The sequence below is a fragment of the Nerophis ophidion genome, linkage group LG21 (assembly GCF_033978795.1).
Source record: "Nerophis ophidion isolate RoL-2023_Sa linkage group LG21, RoL_Noph_v1.0, whole genome shotgun sequence".
NCBI classification, from domain to species: domain Eukaryota; kingdom Metazoa; phylum Chordata; class Actinopteri; order Syngnathiformes; family Syngnathidae; genus Nerophis; species Nerophis ophidion.
In genome coordinates this window covers 23,454,687-23,476,471 of record NC_084631.1, presented here as the reverse complement: position 1 = coordinate 23,476,471, position 21,785 = coordinate 23,454,687, and the positions used below count along the sequence as shown (strand labels likewise).

General features: G+C 38.7%; 1 protein-coding gene across 2 annotated transcripts; it reads left to right on the top strand.

Moving 5' to 3' along the window:
• The first annotated feature begins 4,195 nt into the window (after positions 1-4,195).
• LOC133539915 (zinc finger protein OZF-like) lies at positions 4,196-12,738 on the top strand. Of its 2 annotated transcripts, none has more exons than XM_061882249.1 (2): positions 4,196-4,294; positions 10,726-12,738. In XM_061882249.1, the coding sequence occupies exon 2, from the start codon at positions 10,773-10,775 to the stop codon at positions 12,156-12,158; it is 1,386 nt and encodes a 461-aa protein (XP_061738233.1). In that variant the 5' UTR covers positions 4,196-4,294; positions 10,726-10,772; the 3' UTR covers positions 12,159-12,738. The 2 variants fall into 2 exon arrangements, with proteins under 2 accessions (XP_061738233.1, XP_061738232.1); XM_061882248.1 differs by having other exon boundaries at positions 4,205-4,337.
• Positions 12,739-21,785: the final 9,047 nt, after the last annotated feature.

The following is a 21,785-nucleotide window of genomic DNA, read 5'->3' as shown; positions in this document are numbered from 1 at the left end:
AGAAGGAGCTGAGCCGGAAGGCAAAGCTCTCAATTTACCGGTCGATCTACGTTCCCATCCTCACCTCTGGTCATGAGCTTTGGGTCATGACCGAAAGGATAAGATCACGGGTACAAGCGGCCGAAATGATTTTCCTCCACCGTGTGGCGGGGCTCTCCCTTAGAGATAGGGTGAGAAGCTCTGTCATCCGGGAGGAACTCAAAGTAAAGCCGCTGGTCCTTCACATCGAGAGGAGCCAGATGAGGTGGTTCGGGCATCTGGTCAGGATGCCACCCGAACGCCTCCCTAGGGAGGTGTTTAGGGCACGTCCAACTAGTAGGAGGCCACGGGGAAGACCCAGGACACTTTGGGAAGACTATGTCTCCCGACTGACCTGGGAACGCCTCTGGATCCCCCGGGAGGAGCTAAATAAAGTGGCTGGGGAGAGGGAAGTCTGGGTTTTCCTGCTTAGGCTGTTGCCCCCGCGACCCGACCTCGGATAAGCGGAAGAAGATGGATGAAATGATTCCGTTTTGGATACTAATTGGTGTGTAATTGATTGGCTGAATAAATTTTAGTGGGCAGTGATCATCACGTTATGTTCAGTGGGGGAAAGTGTCATTGAGGTCAAATGAAAAAGTACCAAAGTGGCTTTGGTAAAGCAGACTTGAAAAATGTTTGATTGCAGTAGTAACTGTGACTAATGTTATTAAGGGGGTATACATTATGATAATAAGCAAATGACAGAAGTGATATATGGAGCAGCAGATGAGTCAGTACCAATCAAAGTCTATAAAAAGTTAGTAACATGGTGGACGGAGGAGTGTCGTCAGGCAGAAAAGAGCAAAAAAATAATTTTTCAGTTTAAAAAAACTCAACATTCAGCACTTTTTTTGACTTTAATGCAGTAAGAAGAACAGGACACAAATTGGAGACATTTTTGAAAACAAATAGGAAGAACAACAACTGTTGGGAAGGTATGGGGGAGGATTAAAAAGATAGAAGGGACTGGGATTATCCACTTTTAACAAGTGAGGTGTGTACAGGAAAGGATGTGTCTCCTGCTGACACTGCCATGTGGAACATATAAATATTGAAAAGAAGAGGACCTAAAATAGATCCGTGAGGGACACCACATGTGATTGTATGGGTCTTTGAGGAGCTTGTATCCACGCTTAGCAAGATTGTTCTGTCTGAGAGATCAGAAGTGAACCACTTGTGAACAGTAGTGGAGAGAGAGACCCAGGACAGCTGCAGAGGAGAGAGAATGAATATAAAGGGTCTAGGACAGGGGTGCTCACACTTTTTCTGCAGGCGAGCTACTTTTCAATTGACCAAGTCGAGGAGATCTACCTCATTCATATTTTTAATTTATATTTGTTTATTTATGAAAGAGACATTTTTGTTAACAAGTTAATGGTTTTTAATGTTAATACAAGCATGCTTAACACATATAGATTCCTTTCTTTCACGAAGACAAGAATATAAGTTGGTGTATTACCTGATTCTGATGACTTGCATTGATTGGAATCAGACAGTGGTGCTGATAACGTCCGCATTTTCAAATGGAGGAGAAAAAAAGTCCTCCTTTCTGTCCAATACCACATGAAAGTGGTTGGATTTGGCATCTCATTTGTCCAACTTGCATACTCGTTTTTAAACACTTTGTTATGAGAGTAGCATATATGTGTGTGGCCCTTTAATGTCTGGCAGCAGGTGAGTGACGTCAGTGAGTGTGTGGGCAAGAGAGGAGAGGGAGCGGTCGCTGAGGGCGGGGGAGAAATACATTGGCATCAAACTCCGTAGCTTGATAGCTTGTGCACGCCAGCTTTCTGAGACTCTTATTTTGTTAGCACAGGCAGGATGAAGCAGGTCTTTTATGGTGAAGACAGGAACTGTGCAGTCGGCCTTTAGAGTTTTGACAGCAGGTACGGCCCAAGAGTCTGTTGAAATAAAAAGTGTTTCTCTCTGTCCGTCGTGTCAGTGATTTTTTCTTGATAATGAGCTCGCAGCAGCCAGCGTCATCTCACAAGATCCTCGGGTGCCGAAAATGATCAAACAACTGACGAAAGTGAAGTCTTGGTGAAAATTGACGACTGCTCATTTTTATGTCTATTTTTTTAATGCCTGGCTTGTGATCGACTGACACACCCTCTGCGATCGACCGGTAGCTCGCGATCGACGTAATGCCCACCCCTGATCTAGGAGGTGCAGACAAATCGGAAAATAAAGAAGGAAGTTGGATATATTTATATTAGGGCTGGTAACGCGTTAACTAGGAGTTCCTTTAATAGCACCATTTTTTTAAGCGCACGTGTCCTTTTTGACCCTCCGTAGCAAGGGGAAATGTCATGGCGTTCAGTTAGAGTAACTTTTTTTTTAATGAATTAATTAACGTTTATGACAACCTTTTTCTAAAACACAATATTGAATGTGAGATATAACTGAATGTTGTCTGTTTATCTGTGACAAGCAGTAGAGAATGGATGGATGGATATAACAGGATAATGCATACATTTATCATTTGTTTTCAAAACGGTTACCAAAAAGTGGGACCCCAAAAATTGACTGTGGGACCCAATTTTAATGACTTGATGGGTCCCTGAGATCCCATTTTGAAAATTCCTAGCGCCAACACTGTTGGAGTATTGGCGCATGCAAAACCGCAGCAGGCGGCTTTGGCCTGCGGGCCGGTTCCAATACTAGTCAAATGTCAACCTGGGGGCCAAGGATAATTCATTCAATCGGGCCTTGACTTTGACACCCGTGCTTTACATTATTCCAAATATTCACAAGGTTGGGCAAACAATATTTATATTTAAACAAAAATGTTGAAGCCAGAAAGGTAAATGACAAATATATAAGACAAAATAAATTAAGTAAATGAAAATAAATAAATATTGAAAGATACAAAAAGTGGTCTTACCTAAAACAATCTGAGGGATGTTGCTTGTTGTTGTGAACTTGGGACTAGCGACGGCAAATACATCAAGGCCGCGGAACAGAGACACACTATGGGCTTATATACACACACACACGTCCACAAAAAAATATACGCCACACATACACGCCCCTCCGTCCCCCTAATCCAACGCCCTTGACACAAATCCCGTAGGGGTGATGAATGGATGGTCAGCGCCTGAGAGCTGCGACCTACCACCATGACCTTGAACTACCTTCCCTCTGTTGCTAGATATCTCGAGATGTATGTTGCAATATGTATATGTGCTTTGTTATGGAGGATTTTTCTCACTCCGAACTAGGCCCCCTTAGGAGCCCTCTGGATTGTATTTTTTTACACATCCTTCCCCAGTGTTTACCTTTTTCCCATCTTTTACAGGGCGCCTTATGGCGAACCATCAGCGTTCTTGTTCTGTAACCCTCTACACTGTTTGTTTGTCTAATCTTGAACAGGTTTGTGCTGAAAACAAAGTTTCGTTGTACTTGTTGCAATGGCAATAAAGACCTACCTACCTACCTTAGTATACGCGTTAGTTTAGTTTGTTAGCTCGTAGTCCAAAAGACAACATGTTCAAGATGAAACCCAATGCATGGAACTTTGCTATAACCAGAACAGGTTAGTACACAACGTTCAATCTCGTCTGAAAAAAGAAGTCCATCCATTCCATTTTCTACCGCTTGTCCCCCTTGGGGACGCGGGGGGTCGCTGGAGCCTAACTCAGCTGCATTCGGGCGGAAGGCAGTGTACACCCTGGACAAGTCTCCACCTCATCACAGGGTGTGCCTGGCAAAATCTTTTTTTTGTTTGTTTTACGGCAATGTGCCTTCAACTGCGAATAATAACCTTCTCAAACCACTTCGAAGATTCTTGTTTCTCCAACCTGCGGCAATAAAAAGATGGAGTTTCCGAACAATTACTTTTAATGGCGGGTTCGGTCAGTGTCTTACCAATTGATTAACATGGACCCCGACTTAAACTTATTCGGGTGTTACCATTTAGAGGTCAATTGTACGGAATATGTACTGTAATGTGCAATCTACTAATAAAAGTTTCAATGAATCAATCAGTCCACTATTTATGACAATGGAGGAGACAATGCCACTGTAAGTAATAACAGTAAGTTAGAAATGTGTGAATGATACATTAATGTGGTACGCTGAAAACTAAACCACCATTTCAATTTTGAGAATTTATGTGGATAACTGATGGTCATTTATTTAAACTGTGGGGTATTTTATTTTTCATAGATTGTTACGGGACCAAAGTGTTAGCAACCGCTGCGCGCGCCGGACTCTTATTTTGGAGGACACTTCCGCCTTCTAGCAAGACTGATACTGAACGAAGAACGAAGAGGTACGGTGCATCATTCCTGTGTTAATATTTCCCTGCTTTTCAGGTTGGTACACGGTCAAAATCACACGAATGTTTATTTTCACGAAACGAAACGTTTTATGACAAGTTTGACGAGCTACGTCTCGGATTGTAGATGTGAAATGTCGAGTTAATAACTTTGCTTCACAAGTCCATTGTTTGCGATGCCGCGGCCTCTGTTTGAAATGGCCGCAAAACATTTTATTTTGTAAACACACACAGCATAGAAAAAATAAATACGTTAATAAATAACTTTCTTTGACAAGTCCTTTGTTTGCGATATCGCGGCAAACGGCCGCGGACGTTCACAAAACATATTTTGGAAACACAGCATAGAGATCCATCCATTTCCTACTGCTTGTCCCATTCGGGGTCGCATGGGGCCTATCTCAGCTGCATTCGGGCGAAAGGCGGCATACAGAGATAATGATTAAATTTTATGTGGTTCTGATCTACATGTACGAACCTTTTTTTGATGTGACTTGAAGATTGACAGAGTTATTTAAAGGCCTACTGAAATGAGCAGGTCCATTCTATGTGTCATACTTGATCATTTCGCGATATTGCCATATTTTTGCTGAAAGGATTTAGTAGAAAACATCTACGATAAAGTTCGCAACTTTTGGTCCCTAGTAAAAAAGCCTTGCCTTTACCGGAAGTAGCAGACGATGACGTCACGGGTGTGAGGGCACCTCACATCCTCACATTGTTTATAATGTGAGCCACCAGCAGTAAGAGCAATTAGGACCGAGAAAGCGACAATTTCCCCATTAATTTGAGCGAGGATGTAAAGATTCGTGGATGAGGATATTAATAGTGAAGGACTAGAAAAAAAATACAAAGAAAATAAAAAGCGACAGCTCCAGGCGGCGGAAGTGTGAGCGTTTCAGATGTATTTAGACACATTTACTAGGATAATTCTGGAAGATCCCTTATCTGCTCATTGTTTTAATAGTGTTTTAGTGAGATTGTAAAGACATACATCAACGTCGGATGGCTGCGGTAAACACGGCAGTATCTCAGAGAGAAGCCGAGGAGCCAGCTGACAGCTGCCTTTTTTGACAGCTACTGCAGGAGGACGAATAATCCACTGATGTCTCCGGTAAGATATAACACAATTTTCCCATCCAAAAACATGCTGGTTTATGTAGAGAAGTGAAGTGAATTATATTTATATAGCACTTTTTCCTCAAGTGACTCAAAGCGCTTTACATAGTGAAACCCAATCTCTAAGTTACAATTAAACCAGTGTGGGTGGCACTGGGAGCAGGTAGATAAAGTGTCTTGCCCAAGGACACAACGGTATTGACTAGGATGGCGGAAGCAGGGATCGAACCTGCAACTCTCAAGTTGCTGACACGGCCGCTCTACCAACCGTGCTATACCGTCCCCGCGGTCATGTTCGCTTGACCGCTCTGTGTTAAAGCTTCACATCAAACAAAGAAACACCGGCTGTGTCTCGGTGCTAAAGACAGCTGCAATCCACCGCTTTCCACCAACAGCATTGTTCTTTATAGTCTTCATTATTAATTGAACAAATTGCAAAAGATTCAGCAACACAGATGTCCAAAAAACTGTGTAATTATGCGATGAAAAGAGACCACTTTTAGTGGTAAGTGGTGCTGAGCTAATATGTCCCCTCCAACCAATAACGTCACAAACACGTGTCATCATACGCGTCATCATTCTGTGACGTTTTCAACAGGAAACTCCGCGGGAAATTTAAAATTGTAATTTAATAAACTAAAGCGGCCGTATTGGCATGTGTTGCAATGTTAAGATTTCATCATTGATGTATAAACTATCAGACTGCGCGGTCGGTAGTAGTGGATAGTTTAGACCAGGGGTTGGCAACCTTGTGCATCAAAACAGCCATTTGGGCCCATTTCAATCAAAACCCACTTGGAGCTACAAAGCCTGTATTTGATGACTGTATTGAATTTAATGCTACATAAACAGTTTACTTTAACATATTGTCAGGTTGCGTTGTTCTATTCCTCTGTATTTCGCATGTTATGTTACTGTTTTTAGCCCTATATTTCTCCTCATGGGTAAAAACTTACACCTGACAATTAGTCAAAATCCAGCTAAGCTGGATTTTTTGTTTAATGATATTTTGTGTTGTCACCAGTGTTAGGTAAATTACTTCGAACAACAAATCAGGGGCAGCATGGTGAAACAGGGGTTAGTACATGTGCCTCACAATACAAATGTCCTGAGTTCAATCCCGGGCTCGGGATATTTCTGTGTGGAGTTTGCATGTTCTCCCCGTGACCTCGTCAGTTCCTTCCGGGTACTTTGGCTTCCTCCCACCTTCGAAATCATGCAGCTGGGGATAGGTTGATTGGCAACACTAAATTGGCCCTAGTGTGTGAATGTTGTTTCTATCTGAGGTGGCTACTTAACCAGGGTGTACCCCGCCTTCCACCCGAATGTAGCTGAGATAGGCTCCAGGCTCTACGCCCCTTGTGTGCTCAGATTGTTTGCGTGCTGCTTGATATACAACAGCCACCTTAGCTTGGTTGACCACCACTGCTTTCCACTTCGGGGAAGAAGTCCATTGTTGTAATACAAGAAATTGAGGGATTTCATGATTATCGCTTCATTGAATGGTTGTTCAATTTTCCCCCGTAGTAGTTAAAGTTGTCACACATCTCCTTTTATTCCATGTCTCTCTCTTACGAGGTACATATTTCCATGGTTCTGTACTTTTGCTCCATTCTATCTACAACTTGTTTTTGCTGCTGCATTAAGTGGAACTCAGTCTTCTCCCTCCAAATATTTTTGAGTAGCATGAATAGGCCTAAAGAAAGTCTAACCTTGCGGAGCAGTGATGCGGCAAATGTTGTTTGCTATGTTTTTTGCGAGTGGCCGCTTCCGCCTTGAAAAACATAAGTGATGACATCACGACTATTGTTGACAAATATAATCGTGATATATATTACATGTACAATCATGTCTACTTTATATTTAACATCAATACAGTGATATATTACATGTACAATCATGTGTACTTATATTTAACATCAGTATAGTGATGTATCTACAATCCATCCATCCATCCATTTCCTACCGCGTATTCCCTTTCGGGCTTGCGGGGGGTGCTGGCGCCTATCTCAGCTACAATTGGGCGGAAGGCGGGGTACACCCTGGACAAGTCGCCACCTCATCGCAGGGCCAACACAGATAGACATGTTTACTTCATATTTAACATCAATATAGTGATATATAACATTATACAATCATGTGTAATATATATTTAACCTCAATACAGTGATATATTGTACAATCATGTGTACATTATATTTAAGACTCACAGACGCATGTCTGCTGCTGGACAAAATGAAAGCAACACCTGGAGGTAAATAACTTCATGTTCTGTTGGATAACCTTACAATGCAAATTGTTGTTTGTGTATGTTCACACATGTTACATACATGCATATGTAAGAGACTGCGTGTGGAAGTGTTGTAGGATAGGATAATTTTTATTTATCCTAGTGCTGAGCTATTCAGATCAAAGCTGATACCGCTGTATATTTAATCTGAATGGTGGTATACAGTATATGCCATTATCTTAAAAAACGTGCAAAGTACTAAGGGGGAACTGAACTTTTTTTGAAATATTGCTTATCGTTCACTTTTTTTATGAAAGACATGACGACGTATGGATTTTTAAAAATGCATTCTTAATATTACATGTAAATAAAAGTCCGCTTACAGCAGAGCAAATGGGAGCTCCATTATTTCGCCCATAAAATCCGATAAATAACCATTGAAAAAGTGCCACCTATACTCAATTTACATTTTGTGACTTGAATATTAAACAAGGATTAGTGATGTTATTAAAAGCTCTAAAGCAGATTCAATGTTTATAGTGGCCACGTGATCACTTCTGTTTGTCCATATGTTTACTTCATTGAGTGTTTTGTTGTTTCCTTACTTCCCTGCTCCGTGTACGTTTATTGTAGATCATATATCATGCATCTCACCTGGACATGAGACATCTGAGTGGGTAATCCGACAAGTTGGGATACTTTTGATCGTATTTATTTGATAATTAGAACGCATTAAAAAAATCCATCCGTCATGTCTTTCATTATGATTTTGAACAATAGGCAACATTCTAAAAGTGCAGTGCATTTAACTTTTAAGGTTGCCTAAGTGTTTTACGGCAAGATAACCAGTGTTGAGAGTACCAACTGTTTTTTTGTTGTTGTAAGTATTGTAACGGTTTGTTTATTCTTATTAAGTAATTTGTTAGCCGTTGCTATGCCAAAGCAGTTTTCCTTAATTTTGTTCATCAATGTTAGATTTATAGCTTTGTGCTTGTGCACGAGGATGGATGGAGCTTCTACTTGCTCACTGCAATGAAATTTAAACACCCAGCTGCTACACTACAGTAGCTTAGTCTGCAAGGGCTAAATATTTGACACACCAAGCGAGCAGCAGTGGCCAACACTTGATACAAACCTCTTTGTATCAAGTGTTGTGCGTGTTATTAGGTCAAAGTCAATGGGGTGCAAAAACTTTTATTTAGTGTCATTTGGGTACTTTTTTTGTCATTTTGATTTAAAAAAAAAAAAAAGTAAACAGTTGGTTGCCAATAAATAGTTTCACCCAACCATTACCTTGAGTGGAATAAAGGCTTTTGCGTTATCATTCATATTATCTGAAGAAAGGCATAAACATCATCAAGTTTCCCAGGGTATGTAAACTTATGAGCAAACCTGTGTGTGTGTGTACATACATACATACATACATACATATGGATATATATATATATATATATATATATATATATATTATTTTTTTTATTTTTTTTACGCACATATACACACACATACATATGTGTGTTTGTATATGCATATATATATGAATATGTATATATATATGTATGTATCCATATGTATATATGTATGTATCCATATGTATGTATGTACACACACAAGTGTGTGTGTACATATATGTGTGAGATATATATATATATATATATATACACGCACATATACACACACATATATATATATATATATATATATATATATATATATATATATATATATATATATATATGTATGTATATATATATATATACTGTGTATAAATATATGTATATATATATATATATATACTGTGTATATATATATATATATATATATATGTATATATATATATATATATATATATATATATATATATATATATATATATACACATATACAGTCAAGAAAATAAGTATTTCAACACCCTGCTATTTTGCAAGTTCTCCCACTTAAAAATCATGGAGGGGTCTGAAATTTTCACGGTAGGTGCATGTCCACTGTATGAGAGAGAACCTAAAAAGACAAATCCAGCAATCACAATCTAGGATTTTTCAACCTGTGACCTGTTTGTCTGTAATTAGTGTGTGTATAATAGGTCAGTAAGTAACTGGGCTTCTGACAGACCATTGCATCTTACATCCAGTGCAACACAAATGACTTTGGATTTTGAGTCATGGGGAAAGAAAAATAGTTGTCAAAGGATCTGCGTGATAAGGTCATTGAACTGCATGAAACAGGAAAGGGGGAAACAACAGATATCCAAAGAATTGAGAATACCAATCAGCAGTGTTGAAATGTTTACTAAAAAACGGAAAATTAGGGAAAACCACGGTCAGGTAGACCAGCAAAGGTTTCAGCAACAGCTGCCAGCAAAAATGTTTAATATGCAAAAAAAAAATACACAAATAACTTCACCTGAAATACAGGATTTTTTAGAAAATGTATTTACAATTTTTAATGCATAAAAAAGCAAGAATATGTGCTCTTAACTTCCGAAAGGATTGTGAATGATAAACACCACATGTATTTCCAATGTTGCTATATTTTCAGTATGACTGATCTGATAACAGGGTCAGAGTGCAGAAGCATTCCGATTGTGATCTCAATCTCCGGAAATTACTGAAGGTATTCTGAGTTTAGTATTCATAATAACTGCTTGAATTTGTGACATTTAGATTGTAAGTACAATTGAATACAGTTTAATGGATACAATAAAACACAAATAATCATATAAAGTCAACTTGTTTTTACACACTACTACTACTTGAGCCATTATTACAAATATTTGCTTGCCAGGTTTCACGATTTAGAAAAGTCGTTTTAATTTTTTTTGTCCTATTCTGTTCTCCACCGGGTGTACGAGTAGCTGTCTTGTTTGTATGTAATGTTTTATCACTGTTGTCATTATTTTGTGTTTTTTCATGACCTGTTCTATTGTTACTTTTACACCCTGTTGGTTACGACATCTTGAATGTCAACCGTTGTCAGAGTCATTACCAGAAGATATGCTAGTACAGGACAATTTCTCATGTAACTGAGGAAACCTGGACTTTTCTAAAGAATGTGTCTGTATTTTTGTGTTCTGTAGACGTCCTTGAAGAACATCTTCCTGAGCAGCACAAGTGAACCTCACGGATGGAGCAGGCAGAGGAGAACCTGCAGTACACCCACATTAAAGGAAAAGAGCGGGATCAAAAGCAACCCCACATTAAAGAGGAGGAGCCACATACTTCTTACATTATGGAGGAGGAGTCACAGACCCCTGAAATTAAGGAAGAAAATGAGTCACAGCCCTCCGTCACTTTACAGAAGAAGAGGAGTCATAACTTTGTTCACATTAAAGAGGAAGAGGAGGAACACATCATCAGTCAGGAGGGAGAGCATATTAAAGAAATAGAGGAGGTTGATATCACCAAGATGCCATTGACTGGTGTGATTATGAAGAGTGAAGATGATGAGGTCAAAGATGAAAATGAGGAGAAGAGCGAGCCGGAGCCTCCAAGCAGCAGCTCAACTCAACACATAACAGAAGCTGATGGAGACCACTGTGGAGGATCACAAGCAGACAAGCTTTTGGCTCCACTATCAGATAGTGAGGACACAACGTCACACTCTCCTGACACTGATGATGAAGACTCTAAAGCTGATAAGACATGTCACACTGACAACACACGCTTTAGATGTTCTCACTGTGACAAAACTTTTAATCACCGTGGTAGTTTGAAAAGACACATGAGAAATCACACAGGAGAAAAACCGTTTTCCTGCTCAGAATGTGGTAAAGGTTTTGGACAAAAAAATGTGCTGAAAGAACACATGAAGATACACACAGGAGAAAAACCTTTTTCTTGCTCAGTATGTGCTAAAAGTTTTGTACAAAGTCACAATTTGAAGGTACACATGAGAATACACACTGGAGAAAAACCTTTTTCCTGTTCAGTCTGCGGTAAAGAGTACGGACAAAGACAGAATTTAAAAGAACACATGAGAATTCATACTGGAGATGAACCTTTTTTGTGCTCAGTGTGTGGTAAAGGTTCGGCAAGAAAAAGTAGTTTGAAACAACACATGAGAATACACACTGGAGAAAAGCCTTTTTCCTGCTCAGTATGTGGTAGAGTTTTTGGCCAAAAAAATGTGCTAAATGAACACATGAAAATACACAGTGGAGAAAAACCTTTTTCTTGTTCGACCTGCGGTAAATATTTTGTACGAAGGCATTATTTAAAAATACACATGAGAACACACACCGGAGAAAAACCTTTTTCCTGCTCTGTATGCGGTAGAGGTTTTGCACAAAAAATAGCGTTGAAAGAACACATGAATACACACACTGGAGAAAAACCTTTTTCTTGTTCAATCTGTGGTAAAGGTTTTATACAAAGTCAGTATTTGAAAGCACACCTGAGAACACACACAGGAGAGAAAGTGTTTAGTTGCAGTGTGTGTGATGAAAGATTCTCTTATGAGTACCAGTGTAAGAAACACAAGTGCGCTGGTGAAAACAGCAAAAGCAAATAAACTGTCAAAACATTAACTTTTTGAATTTTTTAACATCAGCACATAACGTCATCATTTGTGTGTGTGTAACACAAACTTGTTAATATGTTTGTTCCATTCATATTTCAGATGAGTGATTATGTTCAGCTAAGCACATGCATTGATATACAACATTGTGTACTTTTGTTTCAAAATGAACAGAACAATTTGTAAAAGTTAGAGTAAATAGCACAAAACAAAAATGGGCGTATATGTATTCATTATTCACTTTTATAATTATTCATAATAGTGTTCTTTAATGTATGGTGTGTGTTCTATTTTTCATTTATCACTGTAAATGAACTCCTTTAAATGGTATACATATTTGTTTTACATTTGTTCATACCTTTGCTTTTGAGTACATTTAAATCCTTCTTAGTTCATATTTACTGATTCACATCCGAAACATCTTGGCCACGTCATTTGAGTAGTTGTGTTTTATACGAGATAATTTACATTTAAGGTGTCAGGCTTTATGAATCATTTGTAAGGTTTAGATACATGATTATATTAGCTTTATGAGTATCTTTTGTAATATGAATATTGTTTTTTGAATGTTATATGTCTACATATATATATATATATATATATATATATATATATTATGTGTGTGTATATTTATATATTTTTGTATATATATATATGTGTGTGTATATATATATATATATATATATATATATATATATATATATATATATATATATATACACACACATATATGTATATGTATTTATATATATATATATATATACACGTATATGTATAAATCTATATATATATATATATATATAATGTGTGTGTGTGTGTGTGTCCACACCTTCATGCAATAAGCAGTGTATGCTCGAACAAAGTTTGTGTACAATAAATGCAGTTAATATTTGATGACAATGTATTCTGTTCTGTCTTTTTCGACATTTTCTTCTTATACATTTATATGTAGTTTTCAGTTTAGTTTATTGTCCATAATAGCTCCTCAAATTGTAATTACCTTTACCCTTTCTCTCAATAGTATTTGTCATTTGTGTTTTACATTTTACAACATTCAAAAATGATGTATTGTGTTTTACTGAAGTTTAGTGTCAGTTTGTTGAAGTTCCAGCCATCAAGTTCTCCGTTGATAAAATAAGATGAGCGCTAAATCGAACAGTAATGAAGATGAAGAATAAAAAGTTATTATATACATTATTGTATAATTACACCCAGTAGCAACAATTAAAGACCAATTTCATCCAGTTCATTTGAGCAACGCAAAACAAAAATAAATGAGGAATGTGAAACATGCTAAACAATCATCTAATTCCATCTTCCCTCCCATTCAAGTTCTTCCTTTTAAGAACTCCAGATATTCTTCATTGTTTAGTCTTTCCACTCTTGATGGCAATCCTCTTCGAACATTTTACAGTTTTCGGATGTATTACTCCCATTATTCTGCCATGTTTCCATTTTTAAGAAGCATTTTTACATTTTTTTTTCAATGCACTTGCTACCAATTTTCTTTTTTAATGTAACCATCATAGCTTTAACTTCCTTGTGCAATTCTTTGCTACAATGTTCTCTATCCAGTTTCTCAATTTTGTCACATTTGTTGTCCCACAATTTTTATTTTTTTTTTCAACTAGATTTAAAAATGCCATTGTTTTGTTGATATTTTCCTGGCTCTGTATTCTTTACCATTCCTCTTTTCAAGCGACTTCGAATCTCTGCTGTATTACAGTCCTATTTGGCTCGCTTATCCTTTTTAGGGAAGAATATTTACTGGTGCTCTGGTTATTGATTTTTTTTATTTGATTCCATTTTTGCACAATTTCTTCTTCTTCGGTTTGTTAGGGATTTTCAACACTTAGAGAGCTAAGGTGCTATCTACTTTGAACGTCTATCTTTGTTTGTAGTCTTCATTACTGAACCTGTTTCATTTCATTTGAATTTTACAGATTACTGGGTAGTGGTCTGATCCAATGTGTGCCCCTGGATGCGATCTAACATCCTTGATAATATTTCTAAAACGTTCATCCAGCATGATGTAGTTTATTTGATTTCTGTAAATGTCACCATGACTTCATGTATAGATTTGTTGTTTTAGGTGTTGAAACCAAGTGTTACAGGTTATTAAGTTTTGCTGTTTGGAAAACTCAGTCTTTGTTCTCTTTCATTGGTATCCCCGTGCTAAACTTTCCTGTAGTGTTCTGTGAGCCTTTCCAATCGTTGCATTGAAATTTACTGGAACTATAATAATTTTCTCTGATTTTGCATGTCGTAGACATTCGTTTATGTCTTCGTAGATTTGCTCTTTGTCATTATCACTATAGTCAGTAGTTGGCATGTAAAACCTGTACAATGTTGAGATTCTTAGGTTTTTCTTCATTTTGATCATCAGGGTTCTTTCTGATTGAGGCCAAAATCCAGTTACAGATTTTGCCAGATGTCTTTTCTTCATAATTCCAGTAACATTTGCATGTTGATTACCTCCTAAGTAGAACAGCATATGCTCATCAAATGTGTGAATTCCGTTTTTTGTCCATCTTCATTCACTTATTCCCAGTATGTCAATATTTGATCTTGCCAATTTGTTGGCAAAATTTTCCACTCTTCCTAGTTTATACAATGTTCTCACATTCCAAGTTCCAATCTTTTAAGATTTTTCTTTTGGTTTTCAGATGAGTCACATCAGCTAAGGGCCTCAAGTTTCATTAGACCTATTCCTATTAACCTGAATGGCTTCTTCTTTCCTGGCAATATTTGCTGAGGGTCTTGCTGCAGGGGTTCCAGCAAGGCTCTTTTTTTCTCTGTACTTTCTTGGTTGTACTCATGACTAGCTGTGGGAAATTACTCAGTCGGGTCCCGATCCTTTCTGAGGTGGGCGACCATTTGTCTTGTCTTGCCAAATTTGTGAATTCCGTTCTCTGTCCATCTTGATTCACTTATTCCCGGTATGTCAATATTTAATCTTGCCTATTTGTTGACTTGATTTTCCACTTTTCCTGGTTTATACAATGATCTCACATTCCAAGTTGCAATCTTTAAGATTTCCTTCTGGCTTTCAGATGAGTCACATCAGCTAAGGACCTCTAGTTTCATTAGACCTCTTCCTATTAACCTGAATGTCTTCTTCATTCATGGTACTATTTACAGAGGGTCTTGCTGCAGGAGTCTTTTTCATCTATACTTTCTTGGTTGTACTCATGTCTAGCTGTGAGATGTTACTCAGTAGGGTCTCGGTACTTCTCCATCCAGCTCTTTCCATAGACTCTCCACTGTGTCCTGGGTCTTCCCCTAAACACCTCCCCAGGGGGGACGTCTGGGGGGGGGGCATCCTGACTGATACCCGAACCACTTCATCTGGCTCCTGTCGATGAAGAGGAGAAGCGGCTTTATTCTGAGTTTCTCACCCTATCTCTAAGGGAGAGCCCCGCCAGCCGACGGAGGAAAGTAATTTCGTCCGCTGGTACCCATGATCTTGTCCTTTCGGTCCTAACCCAAAGCTCATCACCATAGGTGATGATAGGGACGTAGATCGACCTGTACATTGAGAGCTTTGCCTTCCAGCTCAGCTCCTTTCTCACCACGACAGATTGATGCAGGGTCCGCATCAATCCAGTTACTGCAACGATACGCCTGTCGAGCTCATGATCCACTCTTCACTCACATGTGAACAAAACCCCTAGGTACTTGAACACCTCCACTTAAAGGTGCCATGTGTAATATGACTGAGATTGCCAGATACGTAGCCAAATCCGAATCCTACTCCAAGCAGCTTCAAATGGCAATTGACAATTGTCCTACGCCGTAGGTTTCTGCTCTTTATGCATCTTGCAAGACGGTTTACTAAGTCTTTATGCCACCTTTTACTAATGTTGATTAGCCAAATGTATTTCTAATGTTACGCAACAATATTTTCATCAGAATCAGAGTAGGAAAAAATAGAATCAAAATAGTTTTTATTGCCATTGTTTGAGAACGGGTTCACAAACTAGGAATTTTTCTTGGTGCAATCGTGCAACATAAAAGACATATAAGACAGAATAGGTAATAAGATGAGCTGTAAGTTAGCTATCAGGTCTTGTTCTTGTTCATGTGTCTAATGGCCGAGGGGAGAAAACTGTTCAGGTGGCGGGAGGGACAGATTGTAGGCGTAAACCCTGCTAAAATGTCTAGTTCGACCGCACGGACCACCATCAAAATAATTAAATGTAATATATTACAAAATAGGCTTCACGGTGGAAGAGGGGTTAGTGCGTCTGCCTTACAATATGAAGGTCCTGCAGTGTGGAGTTTGCATGTTCTCCCCGTGAATGCGTGGGATCCCTCCGGGTACTCCGGCTTCCTCCCACTTCCAAAGACATGCACCTGGGGATAGGTTGATTGGCAACACTAAATTGGCCCTAGTGTGTGAATGTGAGTGTGAATGTTGTCTGTCTATCTGTGTTGGCCCTGCGATGAGGTGGCGACTTGTCCAGGGTGTACCCCGCCTTCCGCCCGATTGTAGCTGAGATAGGCGCCAGCGCCCCCCGCGACCCCGAAAGGGAATAAGCGGTAGAAAATGGATGGATGGATATTACAAAATATGTAGCCAATGACAGACTTAAATGTACATGTAGCAATGACATACTTAAAGGCCTCCTGAAATTAGATTTTCTTATTCAAACGGGGATAACAGGTCCATTCTATGTGTCATACTTGATCATTTTGCGATATTGCTATATATTTGGATTTAGTAGAGAACATCGACCGGACCCCCTTGTGGAGGGGGTCCGGTCCGATGACCATGGATGAAGTACTGGCTGTCCAGAGTCGAGACCCAGGATGGACCGCTCGTCGGGACCCAGGATGGACCGCTCGCCTGTGTATCGGTTGGGGACATCTCTACGCTGCTGATCCGCCTCCGCTTGAGATGGTTTCCTGTGGACGGGACTCTCGCTGCTGTCTTGGATCCGCTTGAACTGAACTCTCGCGGCTGTGTTGGAGCCACTATGGATTGAACTTTCACAGTATCATGTTAGACCTGCTCGACATCCATTGCTTTCGGTCCCCTAGGTCCTCTCCAAGGTTTCTCATAGTCAGCATTGTCACTGGCGTCCCACTGGATGTGAATTCTCCCTGCCCACTGGGTGTGAGTTTTCCTTGCCCTTTTGTGGGTTCTTCCGAGGATGTTGTAGTCGTAATGATTTGTGCAGTCCTTTGAGACATTTGTGATTTGGGGCTATATAAATAAACATTGATTGATTGATTGATTGACGATAAAGTTTGCAACTAAAAAAGCCTTACCTTTACCAGAAGTAGCAGACACTGTGCGCGTGACGTCACCGGTGTGAGGGCTCCTCACATCCTCACATTGTTTACAATCATAGCCACCAGCAGCTAGAGCGATTCGGACCGAGAAAGCGACAATTTCCCCATTAATTTGAGCGAGGATGAAAAATTTGTGGATGAGGATATTGAGAGTGAAGGACTAAAAAAAAAAAAAAAAAAAGGCGATTCAGATGTTATTAGACACATTTACTAGGATAATTCTGGAAAATCCCTTGTCTGATTATTGTGTTACTGGTGTTTTAGTGAGATTAGATGGTACCTGAAAGTCGGAGGGGTGTGGCCACGGGTGTGTTGACAGCCAGTGTCTCCGGTGGGAGGAGGTAATAGTCCGCAGCATCTGCAGGAGGACGCAAGCTCCGCTCATAACTACAGTAAGAGCTGACTTACTACCACAATTTTCTCACAGAAACCTGCCGATTGACATGTGGTCGGGAACCATGTTCGCTTGACCGCTCTGTTCAATAGTAAAGCTTCACCTTCGGGAATTTTAAACAAGGAAACACCGGCTGTGTTTGTGTGGCTAAAGGCAGCTGCAATACACCGCTTCCCACCTCCATCTTTCTACTTTGACGTCTCCATTATTAATTGAACAAATTGCAAAAGATTCAGCAACACAGATGTCCAGAATACTGTGTAATTATGCGATTAAAGCAGACTACTTATAGCTTGGATCGGGCTGGAAAAAAATGTCCGCTACAACCCGAGACGTCAAACGCACGCATCATCATACGCGTCATCATTCCGCGACGTTTTCAACAGGAAAATTTAAAAATTGCAGTTTAGTAAACTAAAAAGGCCGTAATGGCATGTGTTGCAATGTTAATATTTCATCATTGATATATAAACTATCAGACTGCGTGGTTGGTAGTAGTGGGTTTCAGTAGGCCTTTAAATGCCAATCATCAATCAATTAATACATGTTTATTTGTATAGCCCTAAATCACGAGTGTCTCAAAGGGCTGCACAAGCCACAACGACATCATCGGTTGAGATCCCATGTCATGTAGCTGTAGCCATTGAATAGGTATTTAATTTATTTTTTGTTTGTTTCAAGTTTTTTTTGTGAAATGAGGATTTAGATCAGGGGTCACCAACCTTTTTGAAACCAAGAGCTACTTCTTGGGTCCTGTTTAATGCAAAGGGCTACCAGTTTGATACACACTTAAATAAATTGCCAGAAATAGCCAATGTGCTCAATTTACCTTTAATATATATATATATATATATATATATATATATATATATATATATGTATATATGTATATATAAATGGGTATTTCTGTCTGTCATTCCGTCGTACATTTTTTTTTTCTTTTACGGAAGGTTTTTTGTAGAAAATAAATTATGAAAAAAAAAACACTTAATTGAATGGTTTAAAAGAGGAGAAAACACGAAAAAAATAAATGAAAATTAAATTTTGAAACATAGCTTATCTTCAATTTCGACTCTTTAAAATTCTAAATTCTACCGAAAAAAAGGAAGAGAAAAACTTGCTAATTCGAATCTTTTTGAAAAAATTAAAAAAATAATTTATGGAACATCATTAAGAATTTTTCCTGATTGAGATTAAGTGGGTCAAAATCCACTTTGAAATAATATTTAAATTTGATTCTACAGATTTTCTAGATTTTCTAGAATATATTTTTTTGGAGTTTTAATCATAAGTTTGAAGAAATATTTCACAAACATTCTTCGTCGAAAAAACAGAAGCTAAAATGAAGAATTAAATTAAAACGTATTTATTATTCTTTACAATAAAAAAAAAAACAATACTTGAACATTGATTTAAATTGTCATGAAAGAAGAGGAAGGAATTTAAAAGGTAAAAAGGCATATGTGTTTAAAAATCCTAAAATCTTTTTTAAGGTTGTATTTTTTCTCTAAAATCGTCTTTCTGAAAGTTATAAGAAGCAAAGTTAAAAAAAAAAAAGAATTTATTTAAACAAGTGAACACTAAGTCTTTAAAATATTTTCTTGGATTTTCAAATTCTATATGAGTTTTGTCTCTCTTAGAATTAAAAATGTCGAGCAAAGCGAGACCAGCTTGCTAGTAAATAAATACAATTGAGAAAAAATAGAGGCAGCTCACTGGTAAGTGCTCCTATTTGAGCCATTTTTAGAACAGGCCAGCGGGCGACTCATCTAGTCCTTACGGGTGACCTGGTGCCCGTGGGCACCGCGTTGGTGACCCCTGATTTAGATTGACAACAACTGTCTGACTCACACTCCGGAACAGAAGGTGGCGGTAGTGCACTATTAAAGTAGATGTCAACCGCCGTAAAACACAAAGAAGAAGAAGAAGAAGAAGAGGTCAGCTGCATAGTATGGCCCGTGTTTGGACACTCCCAGTGACGTCACACGGCAGTGTGCTATTTTAATCGGCATTAATGCCTTCATTTTCATTTTAGTAATAATTATTATATCGTGTAAAAATCGACGCTTGGTTGTCTTAAGGGATCTTTGAAGCTTCCCGGGCTAGCTTCGGTTGCTAGTTAGCTTAGCTTGCTAGCTCTGTGATGTCGACGATGAAGCCGAAATGGGCGAAAACGTTCCGTTGTCGGCTGCTTTAACCAGAACAAGTCACCACATTTCAGCCTCATCTGAAAAAGTAAGAAGTGCCTGGCTAGCTTTTGTGGCGACGTGCTTTCAACCGCGAAGAAGTATCTGATCCTGCTTTGTGCAAAACCACGTCGAAGATTCCTGCTTCTCAAACCTGCGCCAATATAAAGATGGATTTTCCGAACAACTACTTTGGGTCGGTACCTATTTTTTGGCAATGGAGGAGACAATGAAACGGCAAGTAACACCAGTAGGTTAGAAATGTGTGAATGATATCTTAGCAATGTTTGCACGATTTGTAGTGTAGAATCTCCTCTCTGGTCAACAAAAGCACCATGAAGATTCTAACCAACCCTTTTTCGATTATGCATGCACCTCCTGGTACCCCAGCACTTCCAAAACCCTCGAATCTAGACTCCAAACATCCCAAAACAAGCCCGTCAGGTTACTTCTACACATCCACCCCAGATCACACCTCACTCCGACCCACTTCTCCAAAGTGGTCTGGCTCAGGGTGGAGGACAGAGTAAAACCACTTGCACTGAGCCTTAGTCCAGTGGTTCTCAAATGGGGGTACGTGTACCCCTGGGGGTACTTGAAGGTATGCCAAGGGGTACGTGAGATTTTTTTTTAATATTCTAAAAATAGCAACAATTCAAAAATCCTTTATAAATATATTTATTGAATACTACTTCAACAAAATATGAATGTAAGTTCATTAACTGGGAAAATAAATGCAACAATGCAATATTCAGTGTTGACAGCTAGATTTTTTTTGTGGACATGTTCCATAAATATTGATGTTAAAGATTTCTTTTTTTTGTGAAGAAATGTTTGGAACGAAGTTCATGAATGCAGATGGATCTCTACTACAATCCCCAAAGAGGGCACTTTAAGTTGATGATTACTTCTATGTGTAGAAATATTTATTTAAATCACTTGCTTATTTTTTCCCTATTTTTTTAGGGAAATAGTTCAAGAAAGGCCACTACAAATGAGCAATATTTTGCACTGTTGTACCATTTAATAAATCATAAACTGATGACATAGTGCTGTATTTTACTCATTTATCTCATTATTTCAACCAAAAATGCTTTGCTCTGATTAGGGGGTACTTGAATAAAAAAAATGTTCACAGGGGGTACATCACTGAAAAAAGTTTGAGAACCACTGCCTTAGTCTATAAAATAACATATATGACCGCCATAAACACAACATCAGGGGTAGCTCCACAAACCACCTTAAACCTACATTACGATCTAACAAAGGTCTTGAGTCATTCTCCTTCTATGCCACATCAATGTGGAATGCACTCCCAACAGGTGTAAAAGAAAGTGCATCTCTATCCTCCTTCAAAACCGCACTAAAAGAACACCTCCAGGCAACTACAACCCAAGACTTAACACCCTCCCTGCACCACATCCCACCTCCCCGGATTGTAAATAATCAAATGCAGGGTTTCCTGCAGCGCTTTGTTGTTTAGGCGGCCGCCTTAACAACAAAGAGCCACTGCCTAAAGTCTTTTTTTTTTTTGTCCTGTGCAACTTCTCAGGCAAATCATATAGTTGATGAAGATGCCCAATATTGGCTGCTCAGATTTACTTTACAAAAGAGAAGTATGGGATACTTCTCCTGTTGCCTTATTTGTATTTGACTTTATTATATGTATTTATATTATCATTTGGTGCTAATCTAAAGTCTTAACAAGCTGCTATGCCTCGTGCTGCCTCGATCTCTGTCAGT

Excerpts from the sequence above, each read along its gene's own strand:
- LOC133539915 (XM_061882249.1), top strand. The coding sequence starts at position 10,773 with ATGGAGCAGGCAGAGGAGAACCTGCAGTACACCCACATTAAAGGAAAA.